This window comes from Oncorhynchus kisutch, linkage group LG1 (genome assembly GCF_002021735.2).
Source record: "Oncorhynchus kisutch isolate 150728-3 linkage group LG1, Okis_V2, whole genome shotgun sequence".
Classification (NCBI taxonomy): Eukaryota; Metazoa; Chordata; class Actinopteri; order Salmoniformes; family Salmonidae; genus Oncorhynchus; species Oncorhynchus kisutch.
In genome coordinates this window covers 36,368,584-36,389,053 of record NC_034174.2, presented here as the reverse complement: position 1 = coordinate 36,389,053, position 20,470 = coordinate 36,368,584, and the positions used below count along the sequence as shown (strand labels likewise).

The following is a 20,470-nucleotide window of genomic DNA, read 5'->3' as shown; positions in this document are numbered from 1 at the left end:
AGGTGAACACACTTCATCAATCAATAACAGTGATACATGAATCAATAACATAGCATCTGTTCTGAACACTTGCCAACGCCATTCACTCCCTTTCAAGTGCACAGAGGCGTGTCTAGCGTGGTTTTCCAAACTTATTTTGCGCATGCCCCGTACACATACCGCGCAGTCAGTGGCTTGAGATTTCTTTAAACAAGCTAACGTTAGTCAGGCAGCAGCGAATCGTACAACAGCACATACCGACTGAGAGGCAACTCAAAACAAGAGAAGGTATAACATCTCACCGCTGTATCAAATTATACAGTTTAATGTACATTACTGGCTTGCTTGTAGAAAGACGGAGAACTGCGGTAGCCGTTTCTAATTTGCCTATCGTGGATAATTTAGCATCAGCAAACTAGCGAACATTTACTAGTAGAACAATGTCAGTGCGATACTTGCTAGCTATTCACGTTTAGTTATCTAGCTAGCTGTGTTCCCTAAACAGAAAATGAATTGCAGAAAGGGCTATCTGGCCTAACCAAGTGTAACACAAATCATCTCGCTAGCTACTAACGTACAAGTCGTGAGAAGACGTTCAAAGTTAGCCTACCAGACCGCTATGGCTAGTTGGCTACCAAACTATCTAGCTAACTTGCGCAGTCATTAAGTCAACTTGCTGTGATTTACTTACTCCGTAGCTACGTTTTATATCCTCGAAACAAGTGTTGGATATTTGAGATGTAAGCAACCTGCCCTACAGTTGACAAAGTATTGAAACGGAAGTATTTTGAATCAGCATCACCATGCCAGAGTACCATGCTAATTTAGCTAGCTAGTTGCAAACGGCATCCCCCCCCAAAGTCCTTCCCTAGATTTACTGTGAGTGGGTAAAGTGTCTGACGTAGAGGAAAATAACGAATTTCATTGGAGCACAAAGGTTGTCATTTTAAAATGTATTCCAAACATGTGTCGGACTGCAAAGATGGGCTAACATTTGCTAGCTTTAGGCCAAAGTATTTGTCAGTACCTGGTGTTTTAGTGATGTATAGCGAGCTAGTATGACTTACTCAATCATATATTGATCGGGTGAATATAACAATTGCGTTTTTTTGTCAATATAACTTTTCATGAGTTTGTAGCGAAGACAATCAGTCAATGGTACTAGTCAGTTCAGACCATCACTACCGTTACTATGCCTAACGAATTGATTTTGACCATATTTACAGGGCACCATGGAGCTAAATGATGGAAACCTTCAGACCCTCACAGAATTTATGCGCAAAACTCTGGACCCAGATCCATCCGTAAGACGTCCAGGTATGGGAACTCAGAGTAGAATGCTTGTTAATTTTAAAATACTCATGCCCTGATCAGCCATGGTAGCAATAAACATATACAATGATATATACTTGGGCATTTATGTACAAGTGCTTGACTGGAATGTTCTTATTTCCCTCTTCCAGCTGAAAAGTTTCTTGAGTCAGTTGAAGGGAACCAGAATTACCCAATATTGCTGCTTACATTGTTGGAGAAATCCCAAGACAATGTGATCCGGGTGTGTGCAGCTGTCACCTTCAAAAATTACATCAAGAGGAACTGGCGCATAGTAAGTTATATTGGAACAAATGTTATAGGTTGTGCAAGTATTGTTGTCCCAATGTTGGCATGACAAGTGTTACTTTGTATTATGTCTCTTTCAGATTGAAGATGAACCCAACAAAATCTCAGATCCGGACCGGACCACGATCAAGGCCAACATTGTAAATTTGATGCTGAGCAGCCCTGAACAGATTCAGAAACAGGTATGTCGTCACATGAGTCAAGACCTGTTACCTGTTCATCTACTCTAAATCAAAGTCAGTGGGCTGGTGCTTGTTTTGAGTTTCATATGAGTTTCTTGGAATCCATGGTTTCCCAATCCTTTAGAATAATACATGTATACAATCAAAAGGTAGATTTGTAGAGATGGTTCAGTTTTTCTGTATTTACTGTTCTTCTACAGTTGAGTGATGCCATCAGCATCATCGGTAGAGAGGACTTCCCTCTGAAATGGCCGGACCTCCTGACAGAGATGGTGACCCGCTTCCAGAGCGGAGACTTCCACATCATTAACGGAGTGCTCCGGACCGCACACTCACTTTTCAAGAGGTAAACCACCATGAGCATGACACGTGGCCCTCTAATGATAGGTGTCATATAAATCATGTCTTTGTGGTTAATTTTGAAAGATATTAACACTGATCATCTGTTTTCCCAGGTATCGACATGAGTTTAAGTCAAATGAGCTATGGCTGGAGATTAAACTGGTGTTGGACACATTTGCGAATCCACTGACTGAACTCTTCAAGGTTAGTGGTGGATTGGTTTCAGAGTTAATCAACTTGAACAATTGAAGTGTATTTCAAGTAAAAACAACATGTCTGGAAATTGTTGCTTGCCGTCCCTTGCTTCTACTTTGTAGTATCTTAATTATTCAGACATGGGAAGACATTGTCTGCTATTAATGTCTGTTTTTTTCAGGCCACCATTGAGCTGTGTCAGACCCATGCGACAGACATCAATGCTTTGAAGATCCTCTTCTCGTCCCTTACTCTGATCTCAAAGCTTTTCTACAGTCTCAACTTTCAGGTGCGTCCCCCCTGCCTCTTACCTGCTTTATGCCCACAAGGACTTACTGTATTTAAATGTGATGCTTTTTTACTGGAGTTATCTCATTCTTCCATCTTTGTATCTGCCTTCACAGGACCTTCCAGAGTTCTTTGAGGACAACATGGAGACCTGGATGTCTAATTTCCATAACTTGTTGACCTTGGATAACAAGCTACTACAAACAGATGTGCGTGGACCTGGTGATTAACAGCACTTTCACTGTAAGATGTTCAAGTGGCTATTAATGAATCAGTTGATTAAACTTGTGATACGGTCTTGTCTTTTCCTCCCAACAGGATGAAGAGGAGGCAGGTCTTCTGGAGCTGCTCAAGTCTCAGATCTGTGACAACGCTGCTCTGTACGCCCAGAAGTACGATGAAGAATTCCAGCCTTACCTTCCTCGGTTTGTCACCGCTATCTGGAACCTGCTGGTCTCCACTGGCCAGGAGGTCAAGTACGACCTGGTGAGACTGCTGATACATTCATGTAGCTTATCGATAGATCATGTTGACCACCTGCTAATATGTTTGCTTGGGGCGGCAGGTAGACTAGTCGTTAGAGCGTTAGACTAGTAACTGAAAGGTTGCATGATCGAATCCCCGAGCTGACAAGGTAAAAAATCTGTCATTCTGCCCCTGAACAAGGCAGTTAATCCACTGTTCCTATGCCGTCATTGAAAATAGGAATTTGTTCTTAACCGACTTGCCTAGTTAAATAAATAAATGTTTGCTCCTTTTATATTTGTGACGTAGCTTGTGAGCAATGCTATTCAGTTCCTGGCATCTGTGTGTGAAAGGCCCCACTACAAGCATCTGTTTGAGGACCAGAACATACTCACCAGCATCTGTGAGAAGGTCATTGTGCCCAACATGGAGTTCAGAAGTGAGTTTAGACTGAAACAGTATCTTGGGGATGAATGGCTACATGACTGTTTCTGCTCTTGCCATTGTACATATATGGCAGCGATTTGAATAATGGTCTTTGATACTGATACATAGATTTCTGTCTCCAGGTGCTGATGAGGAGGCCTTTGAGGATAACTCTGAGGAATATATCCGAAGAGATCTTGAAGGATCAGGTAAAAACCTTTTTTTAAACTCAAGACCAAAATTGAACTGGAGGATTGTTGAAGTTTAGGTATTCAAGGCACACTGATTCACCACTCGGTTCTGTCTCCTTCCTGCAGACATAGACACTCGGCGCAGGGCTGCTTGTGACTTGGTGAGAGGCCTGTGTAAGTTCTTTGAGGGCCCGGTCACAGCCATCTTTTCTGGCTATGTCAACTCCATGCTTGGGGAGTATGCCAAGAACCCAGGGGTGAACTGGAAGCACAAAGACGCTGCCATCTACCTGGTCACATCTCTGGCCTCAAAAGCCCAGACAGCGAAGGTATGATTAGGTCATTATGCCTATTGTATTTGGGTGTGTTTGTGACATCTGATGGGTTATACAGTTGAAGTCCCAAGTTTACATACACCTTAGCCAAATACATTTAAACTCAGTTTTTAAAAATTCCTGACATTTAATCCTAGTACAAATTCCCTGTCTAAGGTCAGTTAGGATCACCACTTTATTTTAAGAATGTGAAATGTCAGAATAATAGTAGAGTGAATTAATTATTTCAGCTTTTATTTCTTTCATTGCATTCCCAGTGGGTCAGAATTGGGTCAAACAATTTGGGTAGCCTTCCACGAGCTTCCCACAATAAGTTGGGTGAATTTTGGTCCATTCCTCCTGACAGAGCTGGTGTAACTGAGTCAGGTTTGTAGGCCACCTTGCGCGCACAAGCTTTTTCAGTTCTGCCCACAAATGTTCTATAGGATTGAGGTCAGGGCTTTGTGATGGCCACTCCAATACCTTGACTTTGTTGTCCTTAAGCCATTTTGCCACAACTTTGGAAGTATGCTTGGGGTCATTGTCCATTTGGAAGACCCAATTGCGACCAAGCTTTAACTTCCTGACTGATGTCTTGAGATGTTGCTTCAATATATCCACATAATTTCCCTCCCTCATGATGCCATCTATTTTAAGTGCACCAGTCATTCCTGCAGCAAAGTACCTCCACAACATGATGCTGCCACCCCTGTGCTACACGGTTGGGATGGTGTTCTTCGGCTTGCAAGCATCCCCTTTTCCTCCAAACATAACGATGGTCATTATGGCCAAACAGTTCTATTTTTGTTTCATCAGACCAGGGGACATTTTCCCAAAAAGTACGATCTTTATTCCCGTGTGCAGTTGCAAACCGTAGTCTGGCTTTTCTATGGTTGTTTTGGAGCAGTGGCTTCTTCCTTGCTGAGCGGCCTTTCAGGTTATGTCGATATAGGACTCGTTTTACTGTAGATATAAATACTTTTGTACCCGTTTCCACAAGGTCCTTTGCTGCTGTTGTGGGATTGATTTTCACTTTTCGCACCCAAGTACGTTCATCTCTATGAGACAGAGCGGTATGATGGCTGCGTGGTCCCAAGGTGTTTATACATGCGTACTATTGTTTGTACAGATGAACATGGTACCTTCAGGCGTTTGGAAATTGCTCCCAAGAATGAACCAGACTTGTGGATGTCTACCATTTTTTTCCCCGCTGTCTTGGCTGATTTTCTTTTGAATTTCCCATGATGTCAAGCAAATAGGCACTGAGTTTGAAGGTAGGCCTTGAAATGCATCCACAGGTACACCTCCAATTGACTCAAATGATGTCAATTAGCCTATCAGAAGCGTCTAAAGCCATGACATTTACTGGAATTTTCCAAGCTGTTTAAAGGCACTGTCAACTTAGTGTATGTAAACTTCTGATCCACTGGAATTGTGATACAGTGAAATAATCGTTCTGTAAACAATTGTTGGAAAGATTACTTGTCATGCACAAAGTAGATGTCCTAACTGACTTGCCAAAACTATAGTTTAACAAGAAATTTGCAGTGGTTGAAAAACGAGTGTATAAACTTCTGTCTTCAAGTGTAAATATTATTGCAGTAGAGACATTGAGCAAATTACACAGACAAAATGTTTCTTTTTCAGCATGGTATCACGCAAGCTAATGAGTTGGTGAACCTTACAGAATTCTTTGTGAACCACATTCTCACAGACCTCAAATCCCAGAACGGTAAATATAAAGTTATTCTTGGAAACAAACAATGAATTAACCATCACAGCTGTGGATTGCTTTATAGCTGCACTTTTATGGAACATGTTTACTCTGTTCTATTATAGTCAATGAGTTCCCAGTGTTGAAGGCTGATGCCATCAAATATGTCATGATCTTCAGGAGTCAGGTATGATTTTGTTTTCTCTACCCTCTGAAAATTCATTCTCACAAGTTCAGCCCATTTACTAAGGGTTGACATCAACACTTGCAGGGGCCCGTGAATAACCAGTCCTCGGTCCCCTCTTGTCTTCCAGCTGCCCAAAGAGCAGCTGCTGCAGGCTGTCCCTCTGCTGGTGGCCCACCTGCAGGCAGAGAGCACGGTAGAGCACACCTACGCTGCCCATGCACTGGAGAGACTCTTCACCATGAGGGGCCCCAACAACTCTACTCTGTGAGTAGTAACCATCTATACTTAGATAATTAAATAAAGACTTGGTCTTTTCCAACACCACACTACACAAATATAATCAACTATACACCACCTCCATAGTAGGTTGTTTGTTAATAAAACTTTGGTCATTACCAATAACCTTAGTTTGTAACTTTTGGTGCCTCATGTCAGTAGTGATTAATCATCTGTCATCGTATGTTTCAGTATCACTCCTGCAGAGATGGCCCCCTTCACAGAACAGCTGCTAAACAACCTGTTCAAGGCTCTGGCTCTGCCTGGCTCCTCAGAGAATGAATATATCATGAAAGGTACTTTAGTTTGAGTGTTAAATGCTCTCCTTATAACTTCTATGGCTTTCATTATATTTTTAACTATCCGTCCTTTTGCTTAATGTCGTCACGGAGGACCTAACGTTTTTCAGTGTGTACGGATCCTTGTCCTCCACCCAGACTTCTCCTTTATTCTCTTCCAGCCATCATGCGCAGCTTCTCCCTCCTGCAGGAGGCCATTGTTTCTTACATCCCCACTCTGATTGGCCAGCTCACTCACAAGCTCCTGCTGGTCAGCAAGGTAGGTCACACACTCATCTCTTGTCTGCATTGCTGTGGATGCATGTACATATGAGCTGACTTGCATTGTCTAACGGCATCCGGAAACACAGGTTCGGTTTGCTCCTTGCAGAACTTGGCTAGGCGTAATTCATGTCTGTTCTCGCATGTTCCTTTTAAAATACCTTCACTTCAAAACAAGAAAAAAAATTGGCAATATTACGGTTTGTCCCGCTTGAGACGCTAGTACACTTCCAAAAAAATCATCTCTAAATGTATCTAAGATTAACAACTCAAGAAATCTGTAATAAATTGACACTTGTCGAGGACGTCTTAGTCGTGCAAATTTACATCTAACTATGCTGTTTAGTGCAGTATTTCTCAAGTGAAAAAAATGCATGCAAAATAGTCGTCTCTCGTTGAATGACAAACACTTCATTAACAAATCTCTACTGTTGCCAATCACAGATGAAGGGGCGTGGACTACCGAACTTAGACTTGCCTCAAGATAAACAGCTGGGAATAAATTGCCGAACACCAAAACGTCACAATTTCGCCATAACATACAGTGCCTTCGGAAAATATTCAGACCCCTTGACTTTTTCCACATTTTGTTACGTTAAAGCCTTATTCTAAAATGGATTAAATCAATATAAATCCTCAGCAATCTACACACAATACCCCATGACAACAAAGCGAAAACATGTTTTAGAAGTTTTGGCACATTCCTTATTTACAGAAGTATTCAGACCCTTTGCTATAAGACTTGAAATTGAGCTCGGGTGCATCCTGTTTCCATTGATCGTCCTTGAGATGTTTCTACAACTTGATTGTAGTCCACCTGTGGTGAATTAATTGAACATGATTTGGAAAGGCACACGCATGTCTATACAAAGCCCCACAGACCAAAAACCAAGCTATGAGGTCGAAGGAATTGTCCGTAGAGCTCTGATCTGGGGAAGGGTACCAAAACATTTCTGGAGCATTGAAGGTCCCCAAGAACAGTGGCCTCCATCATTCTTAAATGTAAGAAGTTTGGAACCACCAAGACTCTTCCTAGAACTGGCTGCCTGGCCAAATTGAGCAATCGGGGGAGAAGGGCCTTGGTCAAGGAGGTGACCAAGAACCCGATGGTCACTCTGACAGAGCTCTAAAGTTCCTCTGTGGAGATGGGAGAACCTTCCAGAAGGACAACCATCTCTGCAGCACTCCACCAATCAGGCCTTTATGGAAGAGTGACCAGACAGAAGCTAGTCCTAAGGCACATGAAAGCCCACTTGGAGTTTGCCAAAAAGGCACCTAAAGACTCAGACCATGAGTAACCAGATTCTCTGGTCTGATGAAACCAAGATTGAACTCTGGCCTGAATGCCAAGAGTCACGTCTGGAGGAAATCTGGCACCATCGATAGTTACAAATCAGGATATTATTAGTATCGTATTTGAAAATATCGCCATACAATTTTTGCGCTACTTGGATGTACCAAGTACAAGAACACAAGTATTTTTCCTTCATAGCTTGTTCTCCTTTTTAAATAGGGGGCCAATTTTGTTTTCAGCACTTTATATTTCTGTGACTGTCTCGTCCCTCTGCAGCAGACATATGAAGAGCATTATGTTTGGAACATTGAATCGCTATATAATCGCAATAAATATCGTATTGGCACGTAAGTGCTGTGATATCGTATCGTGAGGTCCATGGCAAGTTCCAGCCCTGGTATTTACCTGTATCATGTTTCTTCCAGAACCCCAGCAAGCCTCACTTTAACCACTACCTGTTTGAGTCCCTGTGCCTGTCCATCCGGATCACCTGCAAGGCCAACACAACCACTGTGGGCAGCTTCGAGGAGGCCCTCTTCCCAGTCTTCACTGAGATCCTACAGAATGATGTACAGGGTATGTGGCTGTACCCTAGAAAGAAGCAGGCTATAGAAGTTCATGTTAAGCGTAAGATGCCTGTCTGACTAGAACATGCCTAGGAAACTGAGTAGGTGGATGAAGGGGTTGAAAAGCCATCCTCTGAATCGCATGGATGCCGTGTTGTTGGCAACACATTGCCCTTCTTACATCAAATGTCCCGCTTCCTGTTGCAGAGTTTGTGCCGTACGTGTTCCAGGTGATGTCCCTGCTTCTGGAGATCCACACCAGCTCCATCCCCAACTCCTACATGGCCCTTTTCCCCCACCTGCTGCAGCCTGTGCTGTGGGAACGCACTGGCAACATTCCCCCTCTGGTGCGCCTGCTTCAAGCATATCTGGAGAAGGGGGGAGCCACCATAGCCAGCTCTGCTGCTGACAAAATAGTGAGTTACAGCTGGGGGGTAGTATGTCAATGGTAAGATGACTCTTACTGTAATAAGAGGAGTCTTACTGTACTTTTCTGTAACCTCTTGTCTTAATCTACCTGTTGATGCCTGCAATTAGTTGTGATAATCTGATGTTAAAGTGCTCTCCCTATACAGCCTGGCCTTCTAGGAGTCTTCCAGAAGCTCATAGCCTCCAAGGCCAATGACCACCAAGGTTTCTACCTGATGAACAGTATCATAGAGCACATGCCGACGTGAGTCAACAGCCTCCACCTCTGTCTTCTAACGGTGAACTTTGTGTGTAGTTGACATGGGGGCTGTATCATGAGTTATTTTGTTCACTCCCTCTCAGGGAGTCCATTGTTCAGTACAGGAAACAGATCTTCATCCTGCTCTTCCAGAGACTGCAGAGCTCCAAAACCACCAAGTTCATCAAGAGTGAGTATAGCTTAAAACAAATGTTGGCATGTTTATTTAACTTCTTTGGATAGGGGGCAGCATTTTGGATGAAAAGCATGCCCAGAGTAAACTGCCTTCTATTCAGTCCCAGATGCTAATATATGCATATTAATAGTAGTATTGGATAGAAAACACTCTGACGTTTCTAAAACAGTTTGAAGGATGTCTGTGAGTATAACAGAACTCATATGGCAGGCAAAAACCTGAGAAAGAAATCCAAACCAAGTGGGAAATCTGAGGTTTGTCGTTTTTAAACTCCGCCCCTATTGAAGTTAGTGGGCTATTGGTTATGTTGCACTACCTAAGGCTTCCACTAGATGTCAACTGTCTTTAGAAACTTGTTTGAGGCTTCTACTATGAAGGGGGGCTGAATGAGAGGGGAATGAGTCCAAGGTCTGCCAGCAGCCTCTATCTCAGTCACGTGCATTCACGAGGCAGCTCTCGTTCCATTGCTTTTCTACAGACAATGTAATTCTCCGGTTGGAACATTATTGAACATTTATGATAACATCCTAAAGATTGATTCTATACATAGTTTGATATGTTTCTACAGACCGTAATATAACTTTTTTGAAATTTTCGTCCGAGCATTCCGCTGGACTTGAACGCACGTTTCGATTTGTTTACCAAACGCCCTAACAAAAGGAGGTATATGGACATAAATTATGAACTTTATCGAACAAATCAAACATATATTGTGGAACTGGGATTCCTGGGAGTGCATTCTGATGATCATCAAAGGTAAGTGAATATTTATAATGCCATTTCTGACTATTGACTGCGCAACATGGTGGACATTTCATTTTTGGGCTCTGAGCGCCGTAATCAGATTATGCTTTATCCGTAAACCTTTTTTGAAATCTGACACAGCGGTTGCATTAAGGAAGTTTATCTAAAGTTCCATGCATAACACTTGAATTTTCATCAACATTTTATAATGAGTATTTCTGTGAATTGATGTGGCTCTCTGCAAAATCACCATGTTTTGGAACTACTGACCATAACACGCCAATGTGCACTTTATCGAACAAAACATACATGTATTGTGTAACATGAAGTCCTATGAGTGTCATCTGATGAAGACCATCAAAGGTTAGTGATTAATTTTTATCTCTTTGTGCTTTTTGTGACTCCTCTTTGGCTGGAAAAATGGCTGGGTTTTTCTGTGACTTGGTGGTGACCTAACATAATCTTTTGCTTTACAGCGAAATTAGACACTGTGGCTGGTTTAATGAGAATTTTTTATCTTTAAAATGGTGCCTAATACTTGTGTGTTTGAGATTTCTGTTGATTTGTATTTGGTGCCCTACAATTTCATTGGCTGTGTTCCCAGACAGGTTAAGAAGTATAATTGAAACTGCACCCACATCCTCTTTGTTATGCTAGCACAACAGGAGTGTGTAGGGTTATATTAACCTAGTTTTAGAATGAGCTCTGTGTGATCTCTCAATGCTGCACATTTTTACAGGCCCTCCTATTTTCCACAGGCTTCATGGTGTTTATCAATCTTTATGGTGTCAAGTACGGAGCCATTGCTCTGCAGGAGATTTTTGACAGCATACAGCCAAAGTAAGTATCTCTTGTCAGATTCAATGAGACTGACCTTTGACACGTTTGATTCAGTTTATGTCCATTAGTGTAGCCGGAGTGTGCAGATGACTCATTTACATTGATCTGCATACATGCCAGTCAGTTGTCCCTTTTGGCTTTTAAAGGCCAACCATGTCCTCTTACTGCATTACACACACTTGCATGGCATGTTAGGCTGAGCTTGGAATGTTTTATCATATTCCATATTATAGGCCTTCATGAATGATAAAAGATAAGAACCACGTGGAGAGGTATTCTCAGTGCGGAGTCTAATTTCTCTTGTAGGATGTTTGGCATGGTGCTGGAGAAGATAGTCATTCCAGAGGTGCAGAAAGTGTCTGGACCAGTGGAGAAGAAGATCTGTGCTGTGGGCATCATCAAGATCCTCACTGAGTGCCCTGCCATGATAGATACTGAGTACACCAAACTCTGGTGAGAAACTGTCCTGGAATATTATTACACTTTGCAGTGTTTTTACTAAATTAATAGCCTGCTAAATTGTTTGTTCTTTAGGACCCCCCTGCTTCAGGCCCTCATTGGGCTATTTGAGCTACCAGAGGATGATAGCATCCCTGATGACGAGCACTTCATTGACATAGAAGACACACCCGGTTACCAGACTGCTTTCTCCCAGCTGGCCTTTGCTGGGAAGAAGGAGCACGACCCCATCGGAGAGGTGGTCAGCAACCCCAAGATCCTGCTAGCTCAGTCTCTCCACAAGCTCTCTACTGCATGTCCCGGAAGGGTAAGTTGATTTATTGAAATGCACTAACACTAGGCTATATTAGAGGCAGTGGGCCTCTTGACTAAATCACTCCCTTATAGCAGGAACAACTACACAGCAAGACTCCAAGAGATAGCTAATGCTAGCTAGCAAATTCTTTATTTTCACATCCACCTTGTGTTCCAATCTTCTACTCTCATATGATTTAGTCGGTCATTTTAAGCAAAACGACATGGTATGAAAGTTAAGTACCAACTCTGTCTTTGGTTAAGTGTCCGTTCTGAGATTGGATGGTTGGCCTGATAGCCGGCCGAGTCCAACCAAAGACTTTAAAATGGCTCCTAATGTCTCTGTTTGGCACTCAGAATTAATGAGTTGAATAGGGGGTACGACCTTGCGACAGACTAGTGTTCTTTCAAAGGGGTGTACTTGTACAACAAGCTGCCTCATACTACAGACACTGAAGATTGGTTCCTGTCCTATGGTGCATTCTGTCTCGGACAAGGCTTACTTATAAAAGTGAAGCCCCAGCTGACTGAGCCAGTCACCCAACCGAGCGTTGAAGGTGCTCTAGCCCAGCATAGACTGTGTGAGGCCCCAGGAATAGCAGAGCGGGGTGTAGTGTACAACATTTTGGCTTCTAGATTGCTAATGCCTCCCTGAATTATTTTCTTTGAGTACTATATATGCTTTCAGTAGTAATGTCAACTGAGTGAATCTCTCCTGTTTTCCTCCCATGGCAGTTCCCCTCTATGCTGAGCACCAGCCTGAACGCTGAGGCCCTCCAGTACCTGCAGGGTTACCTCCAGGCTGCCTCTGTACAGCTGGTGTGAAGATGGACACAGAAGCTTCCTCACTGACGCACAAGACACCACACTGCACAATAACTGGGCACTGTCGCCCATGGGCCACACTGTTTTGTCCATTCAATCCTGATGAGTCAGTCCCAAAGACTGATCAATTGACTACTCATGGTGGATACTTGGACAATGGGTCAACATGTTCATCTACGAATTGGGATTTTTAAGGGTTTTTAAATGGTGTTAAAAGAAGAGGAAGAGCAATAGTTTTTTTGTGGGGGGGTGGAGTTGTCTTTGTCCTTTATTGGCATGCTGTGCAGTTATGGAAAGTTGTGGAAGGCTGGCTTCACCAACACTCAACTTTGTGAATGTTATGCTTTGATATGACCAATATATCTGCTTGTTTGTCATAATAACGACCTGTCATTGAACATACATTGACAACCCCGACCAACATCGACAGCACTCTGGAGTTAACTGGCTGAATTGGACTTCATGACTCTTTGCAGAATCAAATGAAGTATTTTTTTTCTTTGTCCATTTTTTTCAATAGTTGGATTTCCATTGTTTTTACTCTTATGGAGGACTGGTGGTCATGACCTCAAAATATAGGACTTAAAATGTTTCTCTGTTGCGCCTAGCATTGTCTTTGTTACGTCTGGTCTTGGTGCAGAAACTGTCTATAAATGTGAGTAAAGAGGATCTTGTATAAAACCTGAGTGGTTTTGCACTTTCAGTGAAAGTCAGTGTATAGCCTCTTCATTAGCTGTGGCACTCAAATAAAAGAAAATCACACTTAATACACTTCTATTTATTTTATTCACATGAATGGCATTTGATGCAGCAGATTGTTACCCTGACAACCTGTTATGAAGATTTTACAAGTTTATCAAAGTGGTAACAGCTGCTATAATGCACTTTCTCACCCTTCAGATATCCTGTCAGGGTGTAGTAAGATTGTCTCAACTGACCCTTTGGTGTGCAGATGGTGTTGGTATTTGGTGACAAAACCCATTTGGGCAGGAAGGATTGTTCCTATGAGGATTTAGCATGGCTGTTGGTAGTGGCAGCCTTCTGCTCCATTGCCTTGATGAAGGGCAGCATGCACTTGTCACCTCACACGAAGTGGTACTTTGCAACGTTGGCCTCTCAAGGAAGCAGTCTATTGTTCAACATCTTTTTTTCTCACTACTTTTTGGTCAAGGAAACATATCGCGTGAGTAAATTTTTTTAAATTCAGGGTACTGCATGTACATAAAGCATAGTATGACGATCATGTGCTTGTCCCCAAGGATGGCAGCCAAGGCTGTCTGCACTGTGTCCAGGGGGGAATTAAACCCTGCAGCTCCTTCCTGTTGAGCGTGCCAGAGAGCAAAAAGAAATGCAGTAGGTTCAATGGCACAGGTCATGGCATCATTGTGGAACTAGATGGCCAACAAGGGTGTCTTACCTCATCTCGCAGCCAGTGAACATGCCAGTGTCGACAATGTAAGGACAGACCTGTGTGGTTTTGATGCATTACAGGCCCTCTTCTGCCAGAAAACCATGGGTTAATTAAACCCCACCTCCCCAAATTTACTTGCACGGTAGCCCTGAGGGGTGAAAAGGAGAGAGTGCTACATATGTTGGCCTATAAACATTACTGATAGGGTTTGCAAAATAACTCTTGCTTGTTCCTCTATGGTGTGGAGTAGCCGAGTAGGGTCGGCTCCAGGCATAAGCGACATTAGGGATGCTAGAGGGCCCCTGAACCCAAATTAGTTTTTACAAATTGGGAGGGACTGTTGAGAGTTAGAATAGTAGAATATACAAGGCGCAAGTTTCAAGTTTGGTTGTGGATCAGCAGTTTTTGTTTTGTCAGTCACTGACAGTCACTCAATAAGCCTTATCAATCTAAAAAATGATCTAACAAGTTAGTCTAGCCAGGAAGGCCCAACCAAATCTCGATGAAGGCATTCTCATTCAGAACAGTTTGTGAATATATTATGATATTTGTGACATTTTGGACTTCGTAAAGTTTTTTATTTTGGCTGTTCGTGCACACAAAAACATTTCTCAAGGCAAGCCAAAGTTTGGAAGCCGAAGTCTATGCCCCTTCGTCGGTGATTGGTCAACAGGAGGGATTCTTTGAAGTGTTGTCATTTAATGATAGACAACTCATTTTCATGCACATTTTTCACTTCAGAAATACTGCACCAAACATCCTAGTTAGATTTAAAATTGTGCAACTAAGATATCCTCTGGAAAAAAAGGCCAAAATTAATAAAGTTCTTGAGTTATCTTAGATTAATTATATTTTGAGGAAGTGTATACTGGCTACTGTATTTCAATATGGACAAACAGTACTATTGGCACTTTTTTCTCATTTGTCAAGCAAAGGTCTTTTCAAGCGAAGGTTGAATGTATGCGAGCGAGCACACTCGTTCAGTTTGTCTAGCCGAGTTTGGCTAGGCACCAACCGAACAGAAGGGAGTTTCTTTCAATAGATGCATGACAAATTGTGTGATCATTCATCTTATCTGATATGGTTTACAACAACCCAACAGACATTTAAAGTACATTTAAGCATGAAGAGGAAACCAAGTAATGTCCAGTGCTCCAGTCTCACCTCTACACAGGCAGTGCTGAAGGGCACTTCCCCAGGGCACTTCGAATTGGGGCAGCAGGTAGGCTAGTGGTTAGAGCATTGGGCCAGTAACCAGAAGGTTGCTGAATCAAATCCTTGAGCTGACAATGTAAGAATGTGTTGATTATGGCAGCCCCCCCCCCCCCCCCCCACCTCTGATTTAGATGTGTTGGGGTAAATGTGGAAGACTGAATACATTCAGTTGGACAACTGTGGCCATGGTTCTTAGCTTTCATCTGAGACAGAAAAATCCTTTGTCGTCTGTTGAATGGAGGGGTAAAACCAGTTATCCCCAAACCCTTGCAGTAACCCTGGGCCACTGTTTAATACATGTCATTCTGAGGTGCGGTGTCACACATGAAAGAAAGGAGCATGTAATGGGATGAATAGGCATTTGTTTTTCTGGAGCTTATCCATTTTTTGAGCACGGGACTAAGAAGATTCACATTCCATCATAATTGGTGGTGTGCCATTTTGGATTGCAGGGGTAAGTGGGGTAAGTGGGGTAAGTGAATAAGTCTGAGGTGACATGCATGCCTTGAATTCAAGAGGCATTCATGTCATCAACTGACGTTACATACTCCACTTTTCACATTTCAGTGAGCAAACACTGTCTGCACAATTGCACACAGTGCACAAGTATAATGGTCTGTGACTGAAGAAGTCAAAAAGAAAAGTCACTGATGTTATGAAAGAACATTTCAATGAATTCAAGAGGCATTCATGTCATCAACTGACGTTACATACTCCACTTTTCACATTTCAGTGAGCAAACACTGTCTGCACAATTGCACACAGTGCACAAGTATAATGGTCTGTGACTGAAGAAGTCAAAAAGAAAAGTCACTGATGTTATGAAAGAACATTTCAATGAATTCAAGAGGCATTCATGTCATCAACTGACGTTACATACTCCACTTTTCACATTTCAGTGTGCAAACATTGTCTGCACAATTGCACACAGTGCACAAGTATAATGGTCGAGTTATGTCATTCAAAGAGATGCTTTTTGATGCTCTCTGATTTTATTTCTAACACAGGCATTTTATCTGAGCATTTAATGTGAAATTAATGTGGTGCAGGTAATTTCTGTAGTTTCACCTAGAAGAGCGCATGGCAGTTGACGAGGAGCTTCCTCTCCAGCAGCTCATCAGGACACTCCAGCAGCTTTCATCCTACCACCCCGATGTTGTTCACCAACATGGTGACATCGCCGACCTCGCGCCGCACCTGCTCAGTGGTCTCTAATATTCAACCAGCGGGAAAGCTCGACCCTGTAGGTGTGCGCCTGGGCCCCCAGTTCCCGGGCAAGCTTGGCATTCTGCTCGTTGGCTGCGGTGTTGCAGTCCCAGAGCTCTAGCTCAAAACCCTCTTTGGCAAACTCCAGAGCGAACAACTGACCCAGTACAAGTCAAGCTTTATTTGTTGCTTTTCCGTGCTATGGTATGGGAAACCATATGCTTTATGAGCAAAAATGAATGGCAACTTATTGCCATTGGACAAACCATATACACAAAAGCAAATACCAACGATTTGGACGGCAGATCGTCCAAAACGTATTGCAAATGGCATATGCCTAATGGACCATGCAATAAACCAAAAATCCTATAGATGGCGTGTGCGCTCTACCGTCAGAAACAATAACGCAAATGGACAGCAAGTAACATCTCAAGGGTAAAATTACAAATTTCAAAAGCATATTTGAAATTAAGTTTTGCACCGTTTTCACATTTTCTTTGTTCTTTGTCAATGATCCATTACTAAAGAGCAGTATGGTTATAGTTGTGTCTTATTTTATGTGATTTTGTCCATAAGGCCTATGTTATGTCCATGTCAGGCATATAATACTTCAAATGGGCAAAATTTCCTCTTGTCACATTAAATTCTCCAAATGGGAAAAATGTCAGTTTGGATCATATGATCATAGGAAGTCAGGTTCCAAAACCAAAAGTCAGAGAACCATGTCCAAATGGCATATATAACATTCAAATGGTACATGTAAGTATTAAAGTACCAAATCGGGGTGTTATGTCCATTTGCTACATATGATCATAGGAAGTCAGGTTCCAAACCCAGAAATCTGTGAACCATGCCCAAATGGCCTATATAATGACTAAATGGTATACAGTGAATTCGGAAAGTATTCAGACCCCTTTCCTTTTTCCACATTTTGTTAAGTTACAGCCTTATTCTAAAATGGATTAAATAAAAATGTTCCTCATAAATCTACACACAATACCCCATAATGACAAAGCGAAAACAAGTTTTTAGAAATTTTTGCAAATTTATAAAAAATAAAAAACTGAAATACCTTATTTACGTAAGTATTCAGACCCTTGGCTATGAGACTCGAAATTTAGCTCAGGTGCATCCTGTTTCCATTGATAATCCTTGAGCTGTTTCTACAACTTGATTGGTCCACTTGTGGTAAATTCAATTGATCGGACATGATTTGGAAAGGCACACACCTGTCTATATAAGGTTCCACAGTTGACAGTGCCAAACTGAGCAATCGGGGGAGAAGGGTCTTGGTCAGGGAGGTGAACCCGATGGTCACTCTGTCAGAGCTCCAGAGTTCTACAGCTCAAAAATGTTCTACAGCTACACCATCGAGAGCATCCTGACCAGTTGCATCACCGCCTGTTATAAGACTGCTGAACAATTCATCAAATGGCCACCCAGACTATTTACATTGTTTTTACACTGCTGCTACTTGCTGTTTATTATCTATGCATAGTCACTTTACAAATGACCTCGACTAACCTGTACCCCCCCCACACATTGACTGGGTACCAGTAACAGTCTGTATATAGCCACGTTATTGTTATGTCATTTTCTTGTGTTACCTTTTCAAATTTATTTTTCACTTTAGTTTTTTTAGTAAATATTTTCTTAACTCTATTGTATTGAACTGTATTGTTGATTAAGATCTTGTAAGTAAGCATTTCACGGTAAGGTAAGAATGCCTGTTGCATTCTGCGCATGTGACAAATACAATTTGATTTGAGTTGAAATTAATTTAACATTAATGATGTAGCCTAGGGTAGAAAGAGTAGTAGTACCCTATGAGGTTTTTCTGCAGCCCATACACTGGATACCAAATGTATTACAATGTCATGAGACATACTTTTTAAATCATTAACTCATTAATAATAAGGAGAGAGTGCAGGAGAAAGTCACCTAAAAAGGCAAACGGGCAGACATCAGTTTTGGAGCGGATGCGGCATAATAAAACAGCGATGGACAGCAAAAGGTGCTGAAAGTAATACTTTTAAACAATTGTCTAAACTTGAATTCGACTTCACTAACCACAAGAAGGCTTTGTTTGAGCCTATTACAGATGCAATTATGCTATCCACAGATTTGTCAGTATAGACACATCCTCCAATACTGTCACCATGCACTCCGTAAAGTCTGAGAGGGGCTTGGTGTGTTTGGTTAAAACCAGGGCTCAAACTGAGTGAGGGTATGCCATAACCTTTCTTAAAGAAAAGGGAAAAAAATAACATCTATTGTTATCTTTAAATTAAAAAAGATATATATGTAAAAAATAAAATTTAAAAAAGGATCCAGGTAATATAAAGCGTTCTACAATGCTTAATTCCGTGATGCCTCAGGCTGGAAACAAGCTTTAATGCCCACAAAAGACGTGACTGGTGAATATGGAGATTTATTGATTCGTCTCTGACATTCTGAAGCTGACTGAGCTGCAGCCTTCGATATTCGAGAAGACAAAAAATTTACTTTGCTATTCTGTCCCTATTAATTGAGCTTTTCACTTTCTGAAAAGAGAAGATGCTTAAACCCAGGCAGCTTTTAGGGAAGCCCTTCTGTTGTTGGGTTAAGCAACAGACCAGTAGACAGCAGTTGAAGCTTAAATTTGTCTGCGTCGTTAGAGCCTCTGGGTGGAAAAGTAACTTTTGAAAGTACCATGCTTAGATTTGTAAGGATGTCTAATATTTAACGATATGAAAACAGCAACCGCTTCATAGCAAACGAGACATTATGGTTTGGCATTGGAGAAATATGGTAAGAATGCCTATTTCTCTGTCCATTCCTCCCCGAATCTTTTATTTTCATTATTCTGCTTTCTTCTGAGACTTTTTCAGAGCGACATTTACTCTTTATAGCAAGCTGTTTTTCCCAACCAATGTACAAAGAAACGTATTTAATAGAGAAATTGGGGATTTTATCACTGTAATCAGATTGAAAATAGTAGGATATGTTATTGACATTGTATAGCCTACTAACCAGATGTGTTAAAATTATGTTTAATTTGGAGCATATGCATATGAAGTGGGCTGCTATTATGTTCTGTTCCGCCTACTATTAGCCCTAGAAAAGAATGGCCGAAGGCCAAATCTATTGCTTGCGGCTGCTGTACACTATTATAGTTTACCAGGGATAGAATGGGGGTGGCAATGTTTTGTCTCGCCTACGGCGGCAGAACGTACAGGGCCGCTCAGCTGCATTTTTTTGTACCACGCGCGTGCACACAAAGGAGGCCAAATTAATTCTACTTTCACCCTTGGATAAGAGTGACAATATTTGTATTTGTCAAACGGCAGTCAAGCATCGATCATCATGTCACCATAATAAGACCCTCGACATTTATTGGAAAGGACTCAACTCCAGCCACTTTAATAATGGGAATTGATGGGAAATGATGTAAATATATCACTAGCCACTTTAAACAATGCTACCTTATATAATGTTACTTACCCTACATTATTCATCTCATATGCATACGTATATACTGTACTCTATATCATCGACTGCATCCTTATGTAATACATGTATCACTAGCCACTTTAACTATGCCACTTTGTTTACATACTCATCTCATATGTATATACTGTACTCGATATCATCTACTGTATCGTGCCTATGCTGCTCTGTACCATCACTCATTCATATATCCTTATGTACATATTCTTTATCCCCTTACACTGTGTATAAGACAGTAGTTTTTGGAATTGTTAGTTAGATTACTTGTTCGTTATTACTGCATTGTCGGAACTAGAAGCACAAGCATTTCGCTACACTCGCATTAACATCTGCTAACCATGTGTATGCGACAAATAAAATTTGATTTGATTTGGATCATCAAGTTCATACCGTGCACTTTCGCCACCCTCAAGTTCATCATAATTGATTTAATCTGTAGCCTAATAAACTGCATGTTTTCCCAATTTGTAGTGGGAGGACCACACACCATGTCACCGTGTGACTCCAAGTTTACTTAGATATGAT

At 41.7% G+C, this 20,470-nt stretch overlaps 1 protein-coding gene across 1 annotated transcript; it reads left to right on the top strand.

The window, feature by feature from the left end:
* The first annotated feature begins 136 nt into the window (after positions 1 to 136).
* On the top strand, positions 137 to 13,391 carry LOC109895357 (exportin-2). The gene is made up of 25 exons (XM_020488991.2): positions 137 to 267; positions 1,206 to 1,296; positions 1,443 to 1,585; positions 1,680 to 1,781; positions 1,982 to 2,127; positions 2,237 to 2,327; positions 2,500 to 2,607; positions 2,723 to 2,815; positions 2,925 to 3,092; positions 3,381 to 3,510; positions 3,641 to 3,706; positions 3,815 to 4,017; positions 5,650 to 5,734; positions 5,842 to 5,903; positions 6,031 to 6,167; positions 6,372 to 6,475; positions 6,640 to 6,737; positions 8,459 to 8,609; positions 8,807 to 9,015; positions 9,175 to 9,272; positions 9,371 to 9,456; positions 10,965 to 11,046; positions 11,353 to 11,499; positions 11,581 to 11,812; positions 12,535 to 13,391. Exons 2-25 carry the CDS (start codon positions 1,212 to 1,214, stop codon positions 12,622 to 12,624), a joined length of 2,916 nt encoding a protein of 971 aa, XP_020344580.1. The 5' UTR covers positions 137 to 267; positions 1,206 to 1,211; the 3' UTR covers positions 12,625 to 13,391.
* Positions 13,392 to 20,470: the final 7,079 nt, after the last annotated feature.